Source organism: Etheostoma spectabile, chromosome 21 (assembly GCF_008692095.1).
Source record: "Etheostoma spectabile isolate EspeVRDwgs_2016 chromosome 21, UIUC_Espe_1.0, whole genome shotgun sequence".
NCBI lineage: Eukaryota > Metazoa > Chordata > Actinopteri > Perciformes > Percidae > Etheostoma > Etheostoma spectabile.
Genome location: NC_045753.1, coordinates 23,011,772 through 23,020,076, shown reverse-complemented (window position 1 = coordinate 23,020,076; position 8,305 = coordinate 23,011,772). Strand labels below are relative to the sequence as shown.

At 40.8% G+C, this 8,305-nt stretch overlaps 2 protein-coding genes across 6 annotated transcripts in view; both read left to right on the top strand.

The window, feature by feature from the left end:
* Positions 1-2,527, top strand: part of ccz1 (CCZ1 homolog, vacuolar protein trafficking and biogenesis associated) — an 11,126-nt gene extending 8,599 nt beyond the window's left edge. For all 4 annotated transcript variants that reach the window (XM_032503049.1, XM_032503051.1, XM_032503050.1 and 1 more), the window contains 3 exons: positions 883-1,041; positions 1,755-1,882; positions 2,003-2,527. In XM_032503049.1, coding sequence (XP_032358940.1) covers positions 883-1,041; positions 1,755-1,882; positions 2,003-2,058 — 343 coding nt within the window. In that variant the 3' untranslated portion in view covers positions 2,059-2,527. The remainder of the gene's footprint in view (positions 1-882; positions 1,042-1,754; positions 1,883-2,002) is intronic.
* A 706-nt stretch (positions 2,528-3,233) lies between these two features.
* Positions 3,234-8,305, top strand: part of dlgap5 (discs, large (Drosophila) homolog-associated protein 5) — a 7,475-nt gene continuing 2,403 nt past the window's right edge. For both annotated transcript variants that reach the window (XM_032503041.1, XM_032503040.1), the window contains exons 1-14: positions 3,234-3,387; positions 4,183-4,427; positions 4,512-4,699; positions 4,861-4,932; positions 5,033-5,072; positions 5,165-5,245; positions 6,340-6,414; positions 6,513-6,547; positions 6,646-6,899; positions 7,110-7,265; positions 7,368-7,456; positions 7,566-7,726; positions 7,829-7,936; positions 8,038-8,245. In XM_032503041.1, coding sequence (XP_032358932.1) covers positions 4,193-4,427; positions 4,512-4,699; positions 4,861-4,932; positions 5,033-5,072; positions 5,165-5,245; positions 6,340-6,414; positions 6,513-6,547; positions 6,646-6,899; positions 7,110-7,265; positions 7,368-7,456; positions 7,566-7,726; positions 7,829-7,936; positions 8,038-8,245 — 1,702 coding nt within the window. In that variant the 5' untranslated portion in view covers positions 3,234-3,387; positions 4,183-4,192. The remainder of the gene's footprint in view (positions 3,388-4,182; positions 4,428-4,511; positions 4,700-4,860; positions 4,933-5,032; positions 5,073-5,164; positions 5,246-6,339; positions 6,415-6,512; positions 6,548-6,645; positions 6,900-7,109; positions 7,266-7,367; positions 7,457-7,565; positions 7,727-7,828; positions 7,937-8,037; positions 8,246-8,305) is intronic.

Below are 8,305 nucleotides of genomic sequence, written 5' to 3'. Positions count from 1 at the left end.
GGGGGGGGGGGTGAAATGTATATAATTATAGGCAGCATAGATTGAAAAAAAAAGAATTTTAAAAAAATCACACAAAATCTTCCGGCGATGGAATTGCAGTACTGTTGTAGGTTAGACAGTTGTAATAACTGTATGACTGTATCCTCAGCTCTCCTTAACAATGGAGTAGGCTTTAATTAAAATGCACATTTTGCCTTTTGTTGGTTGTTATCATCCGAAGTGATTTGCTTACTATATTGTTAATGCCCCAGAGAGACCCAGCTATACATAAAATAAATAACTTTAAAGTGCTCATATTATGCATTTTGTTTTTTTCCCTTTCCTTTATTGTGTTATATTTCTTTGTTCTGCACATTATAGGTTTACAAAGTGAAAAAGACCAAAATCCACCCCAAAGAGACTTACCATCTCCAACAGAAAACACTGTTCACACACTGCTCCAAACTGCTCTAGTGTAGTCCAGCCTTTACTTCCGTAACTCTGTAACACGTTATAGTGCTCGCCTAGCTGCTACCGTGGCACGCCCTCATGCTCTGCTCCTGACTGGCTAGTAGTCCTTACCTAGCTACTGCACATGTGCAACTCCCAAAAAAGATGGAATAGTAGTGAGATGCCTCACTCTGTAGCTAAAACCGAGAGCTCAACACACAGGGTGAAAAGAGGAGCTACAGCTATGTGCAGTACAATAAAAATACGTTGTTTCTTGTAAATTAAACCATGTAAACAAATTCTGATACAACCTCTAAATACGACCTGAAAATTAGCAAAATATGAGCACTTTAAAGCAATATGTAGCATCCAAAAGGGACTGAAGGTGCTTGTTTTTTCTTCACTTTAAATCATTTTTGAATGTATCCCTTCTTTAATTCTGTGTCCATTCAGGCCAGAGAAGGAGCCCCAGTTTAAGTTCATCTACTTTAACCACATGAACCTGGCGGAGAAGAGCACCATCCACATGAGGAAGACGGCCAGTGTTTGCCTCACCTCTGTCCACCCTGACCTCATGAAGATCCTTGGAGACATCAACTGTGACTTCGCCAGGTACAACTGTAGCTGGATTTATATTGATCTTTGCCGAATGCCTCCAGACAAGAGTTTTTATAGTGACTGGCCACACATTATCTTTGTGGCATTGTTGGCCACCCGAGTGGAAGTAGAATTGATAAAATCCCTGCAACTCTTCAGTTGCTCAGTGTTTTCAAGTTTCACAAAGCCAGGAAAGAATGTGTGAAATTACAAATTCTCAATCTCATCCCAACAGCACCGCTGTGTCATTTTCATCCGTAAATGTGATGCTCCTGATAATTTTGTAAACTCACTCTCTTTTAAAGCAGTCATGAGACTATAGTCATGTGAGAGTCCCATTTTCAGTCTGTGGTACATACAGTTGCATCAACATTCATAGCGTTCATCCCAATATCAATATCAGTTCTTCCTTTAGTGCAGATGTTGTGTAGGTTGACAGCACACTCCAAACATACAGTGATATTTAATTATTAAACATTAGGTAATTCATTAAATGTATGTAATTTATGGGTTTTCATCTTGTAGAATTGTAGTATTTGAAGAACCTGTGTCATTTCTGACACAAACCATAAGAAATATTAAATTGTGATTCTTTTAATGACATTTTGTTTTTTGTGTGAGTAAATGCGTAATCTTGGAATAATTTACCTCCTATCCAAAGAACCGGCTGTAAATGTGATAGTTGCCTCTTTTTTTGTGGTGCTCGGTTCTTTCCATCTGCCTCCCAGGGTTGATGAGGATGAAGAAATCATCGTAAAGGCCATGACGGACTACTGGGTAGTCGGCAAGAAGTCAGACCAGAGAGAACTGTACGTGATCCTCAATCAGAAGAACGCCAACCTGATCGAAGTAAACGGTATGTCTTCACCACCTGGCGATGAGTAAATCTGTGTCATTACCGCCACAGCAGACAATCTGCCTTCATACTTAATCTCTGCTTCGCCCTTAATGCTCCTTTGTCTTTTCTTCGCTACAGAGGAGGTTAAGAGGCTTTGTGCGACGCAGTTCAACAACATTTTCTTCTTGGATTGATGGAGATGACAGACTGGGACTGTTTCACCACACTAAAATCTGTCAGTGTTGCAGGGTATCATGACAGCATCAGCGTAATGCAATAATTGCATTGTAAAATAAAAAATTCAAAGCTTTCTCACCAAGTTTTTTTTTCATTTGACCTATAAAAATTGTAATTTTCTCTTGTAATTAAGTGTAAATCCACATTTTTAATGTACATGTACTTTTATTTTATTTCATTTTCTTTGTACATACTTGTAGATTTTTGTTGACTGTCCATTTGGATTTCTTTCTAAACCATTTGTTTGTCTTTTTTAATGAACACATCATGACAATGTCTCAAATTAATTTAAAAACTGACACACAGAACAGTTTACTCATTGTTCCTTTGATGATCACTGATACTTTTCAAATAAGATGTCATGTCAAAAGTATTGTGGTTTGTAAACCACTGCGCTAACTTTAAATAAATCAAGAAGCAGTTTTACTTGGTGTAATGTATTTTTTGTTGGAAGATGCACATCAAGTAAAAGATTTGGACCGCCTTCCAAATGGCAAAATCAGAGATCACGTTTATCTGAAATCTATGAGTTACATTTTCAGATCACAATAATAAAATTGTAAATTACCTCTGTGGCAGTTTTTGTTCAAATTAGGACAACATATATTTTGTTGGACCGCTTTTGTTGTGGAATTACTTTAAAGGTATTGTAAAATAGACAACAATATTGTTTCATGGCATTCATTTCTTCATCAAAAAAACTAATTTGAACATGCCAGGAAATGGATTATAGATACTCATTATGTCAGGGCCAGTGAATATTGAATTGTTTTGTGGGAGCTAAGTTTGGCTGGCATCTAGCCCTAGGAGCAGAGACTTCTAACAGTACCACCAGTATACTCGTTTGATGTGTTTTTGTGATAGATTATGTTTAATCAGTTTAATAACATTACAGAGAAAAATTATCCTCCGATACCACAGGCCAAATCGTTTTAATTTGTATATAAATAGCGTCCCGACCAGTAATATACAGTCTGTGGTGGGGACGGTCCCGACTGACAGAGTACAGACATAAAGTTAACACTCCAGACCAATGGGTGGCGGAAAATCTTACAGTTGTTACCACATCAAAACAATCTGACGAAGAAGAAAAAGAACCAATCAGCACTCATTGTTCTAATCTGACTTGCAGCCAATCAGCGTCACTAAGGAATTTCAAAAAGTCACCCGCCATGTATGTTGTGTTTTCAGGCTGGACTGAGTCCGTTGTGCATTTTTGTTAGCGGGTAGCCAGAAGAGAACATTTGTGCTTATAAGGGATTTTATTAACATAATAAAAGAGCAAGGTAAGATGCGTGTGTTATTATACATTATCTGAAAAGACAGTTTAGATATTTTGTTGCTAACTGAACAGGTAACTTTAAGAATGTAGTTCGAGGCTTCCTGCTTCATGATCTGTCGGTGCGTTGGCGGTAGCTTAGCTAACAAACGTTATCTTTTTAACGGAAACGTAAGTTGATTACTTTTGGCTTTTGACGGGTTGAAATTATTATTATTTTTATCACTAATTCAAGTTAGCTATTGCCGTTTTCACGGACTGTATGACGACAGCTAACATTTAGCTAGCGGTTAACGTTAACCTGTCTAACGTTAAGCAATCACAACGTTAGCTCAACTTAACGTAAGCTAACTTTAGGTAGATATTTGACTAGCTAGCTAGCAAACGTTTGTATTACTGTTGAGAGGGGGCTGTTTGATTCTGGTAAAACCTAATTGACATTTGCCATCATGGTTATGACAAAGTAATGTAGAGAAAAATATAATAGTCTGTTAATATCGCTAGCCCTTCGTTTAGTTAATTGTTTATTTACAAAATCCAATCCACAGATCTGTTGAGTTGTAATAGCTGGCCACAGTTCAAAATTGGATGTTTAAGTTATAACTTAAGTTTTTCATTTCTCTTTTTTTTTTAATGTCAATTATCACTCATATTTCATAACAATTATGATTTGTCAGTTGACATAACTACTAACGCATAGGATGCATCTCAATCCCTCCTAATAAGTGTCATATGCAGTGTTTATTAATAATAATAATAATAATAATAATAATAAGCCATTTTCTGTTCCTCTTCACTTCAGATACCTTAAGATGGATTCTCGATTTGCTCACCTGCGCCAGCGGGACACCAGTGTGTCCATGCTGAGGGTAAAAATGTCCCGTAGGAGGTCTCATTCCCAGAAGGAGAATCGGGAACGGACCGTGAACACACGCAGGCAGCTGGCCAAGCTGCAAGAGCTGGAAATGTCTTGCCTGGATGCCTCCATCATGGGCAACATGTCAACCATTCAGGAAAAGACACAGAAAAATGCAAAATCTGCTAAAAGTACGGCTTCATGTTCCAACACCGCTACATCTCAACCCTAATAACAATGAGGCACCTGCAGCACTAACTCTATTTTCTTCACAGACGTGGCTGTGGAAGAGCGGTTGAAACAGCTTGATCGCTGGAAAGAGCGTAAGGCTCTTGAGAAGGAGAAAGAAAAGAGAGAAAGGGAGCGTAAAGGGGTATTTAAGACGGGCATGTATCATCCAAAGGACACCCTTATCATTCCCTCTTTGCCTGTGGTCCCAGCTGCTTTAACCAGAGCTAAGGAGGTGAGGACTTATTAATAGACCAGTATGCACTGTTTACTGGAACTATCTACCCCACTGCTTTTATTCTTATTGAATATGATGACATGAGTTATAACAGGATAGCTCTTTGTAGCAGTTGTGATGATGAATGACTCAATCATGTTTTTTCTGTTTGCCCTCAGACAAAAGTAAACGCAGCCCCATCTCAAAATACGAGGGTCACTCGTTCAATGAAGCAGCAGCATGTCCAGAGGGTACTACTCTCTTTAAGATGTCTGTCTCTTATGTTCTTATTAACTTCCGTGAGCTAATATGCACTTTGTTACACCGCTTTTCTTTTGCCCAAATTTCTAGACTCTGAAGGTGCAGGATCCAAACATTGTGGCAAAGAAAGGTAAATAAATTGAATTCCCTGTATTCTAAATGAAGCATACGGTTGTCTGTAACATGGCGTATTTTAGGTCTGACCTCTCACTCGTCCTCTAGCTCAGCCTGCTGTTGAAAGAACAACCAGGACCCGGGTCAAGCCTGCACCTGCAGCAGGTCCTCTTAACCATGTTAGTCAAGGTAAGTGTTAAAAGACAAATCATTGCACATAACAGAACCTCTAGACTGGCTATCTTGTTGGTTTTTGCTCTATGGTGTTTTTAAGCCCCCATTGTTGACTTCAAGGCACCTAACCCTAACCCTAAAGGCGCTGACACACCAACCCGATTATCGGCCGTCAGACAGCCTGGCGAGGTCGGTGACTTGAGTCTGTTCGGTGTGTTTTCCGTGCCTTTGTCAGTCGGAGGAGTTGTCAGCCTTCATTTGGCCGATTTGACATGTTGACTTGGCCATTGGGCATTCGGACTCAATGACCAATTACCGGAAAGGACAAGTGGAATGAGTGTGACAAACACCTCAAACTCTGACACATCTTTTAAACTGATCTTTGACGATCTGAAATGAAGACCCATTCAGCAACCGCACTGCCTATTTCTCGCTTAAAATTAAATTAAATGTTACTTTTTTTGCAAAATACAAGACTGTATTCCGAACATGCTGCCATTATGGTATTTGAGACGAGCCAGACCCACTTGACGCGTTCATCCAATCAGCTAGCCTTTTTTCATTTTTTGGGTGACAATACAGATTAGCGCCATCTGCTGTTATGGAAACATACCATAACCATTGCCTAATCCTAGTGCCTTTTAGGCAGCGCTGCCTGGAAGGCAACGTTGGGGGGCCTTAAAACAAGCCAAACACCCTACTGTGTTCCCTTATTTGTGTCCCTGTGTCATGCCATCGTACTGTTGTTGAGCCTGTTGTATGAGCTTTGTCAACCAGTTCAGCCTCCAGTTAAAGCACTTCCTGTGGTGAGGAAAACCCCCAAAACAAGTCTGCAGGAAAAATACTTTATTAAGCAAAGTACTTTGATTTCACAATTTTAAAATATTTTTTCCCAGATCACAACGTGCCTTTTTATTTGCACAATCAAGTGTTTTTCAGGAGCATTCAGCTGTTGCGTGTGTGGACTTGAACAGACTGAGTCAAGGCCACCGTTTAAGCAGTTTATTAAACTTTGGCATTAAAACTATAAAGGCACAGGAGATGTGATCATCAAAGCAAATGGAATGAGGGACTTTATATCTTTATAAATGCCTCTTCTTACCCCTCAGATGTAAGGACCACAAGGAGCAGAGCATTTGTCAACCATGTGGCCCCCCCTTCTGACCGAGAAAGGAACTTTAAAGGTATTATTAAATGTTAGACTGTCGATCAGTTTTACATTTCCAATATGAACAATTGTTGTAACTTTTTTAACACTTTTTGCGAATCTTTTAATATGCAGCAACTGTCAACACTGTCAAGCCTGCTGCCCCCATGGTGAGCATTTCTATAAGATTTACAGTGTGTTAAATCTGCAACTTACTTTATTTTTCCCAGTAACTTGTCAATTAGTATACTGTGTCATTTTTGTTTAGAAGCCCAAGCTGACGGTGCCTGAGATACACGAGACCGAGGACAAACCTCGTCCCCCAAGCCCTGTACCGTGCTCTGAAGAGGAAGCCATGGTGGTGGACCAAGCTCCGGCCGACTCTGTCCCTGCTGCGGATCCCGTTGAATCGGCATCGTCTTTTGCTCCCGAGGGTTTTAAATTCCAGGCTCCTACTGGTTTGTCGTCCTTCAAGTTCGAGCCTCTCACTCCTCGCTCAGCAGACGCCTTCCTCACACCAAGGTCTGTCTTGTTTTTCCTTTGTTTTGTAGATTGTGTGGATGTTTAAAACACTACAGAACTTGAATATTTTTATTTTGTTGAATGTATGCCCAACTATGGAAGTAAATTATTAAACGACAATGTACCGGACTAGATTTTTTTTTTTTTTTTTTTTTTAGATTTTTGGAGTGTTTCCCAACTCAATGTTGTGTTATCATTGTTTCTATCTAGCCCCAGCTTCATTCTTCCAGAGGTTCCCTCTTTCAACGTTGAGCCTCAGGCTGAGCCAAGCAAACCCTCACCTTCCCTACCGCATACATCTCCCACAATGCACCCTCCAACTCCAGGCAGCCCCCTGGAGTCAAAGCATGACGTCCCATACTTTAGGTGGCATACCTTTTCTTTTCTTTTTTGAATGATTGATTTTCCATCTACTTTTCAGTTGATTCAAAGTTTTTCTAATCATTTCTTTTTTTGCATATTATGCAGGTCGGAAATTGCCAATGAAACAAACAGACTGACGACTCTGAGTGTCCTCTGGGAGTCTAAAGTGGAGGATGAGTCCATCCCAGAAGAGAGTGAGTGTGTCAAGCAGAATATGTGACTATATTTGGGAGTAGAAAAATGACATTATTCCCTAAAGTGAACAGCTGTAATTCAGTGACTTCCTGGCTCTTGTCTATTTAGTGAGAGACTGTATGCGTACTGCAGTAGGCCAGGCCCGGCTGTTGATGAAAGAGCGCTTTACGCAGTTCAGCGGTCTGGTGGACGACTGCGACCTGGGCCGAGGGGAGAAGATCACCACCTGCACAGACCTGCAGGGATTTTGGGACATGGTGTATTACCAGGTGAGTGCCCACACGAGAGGGACAACATTGTTTCAGACTCCAAACACATAGGAGACTGGTAGTTATATAATGTATATGATCTGGACTTATACCATCTTTCAGGTAGAGGATGTCTACAAGAAGTTTAACACTCTCAAAGAAGCAGAGAGCCGGGGCTGGGTGGAGGAGCACAAGCCCCCACCACCACCGCGACAGAGGAAAGGAGTGAAGGTAGTGCGTATGTGGAATATATATATACAGGTTCTGTTTAGTGGCAAAAGGTGTCGTGGTGTGGAGGTAAAGACAATGTGGCTGTCCTGTGCTTTTGACAGAAAGCATCAGCTGCACCTGCCAAGACGACAGGAACTAAAGTAGCAGCCAAGTCTCGCCTGGCTGCTGTGAAAGCGGCCATGAAAGCAAAACAGCAGGCAGAGAAAGCAGCAGCGGATGCTGGAAACAATGAAGCAGAGCCCCAACCCACTGCCACGGTGGTCTTTGACGGAGGCTTCTTCCAGGTGGAGAGCCCGGCCAGACCATCAGGTGGGAGAAAAATACTTAGGCAAAAAATGCAATCTGTCAGTGTTTGCTTGTGTACTCAAC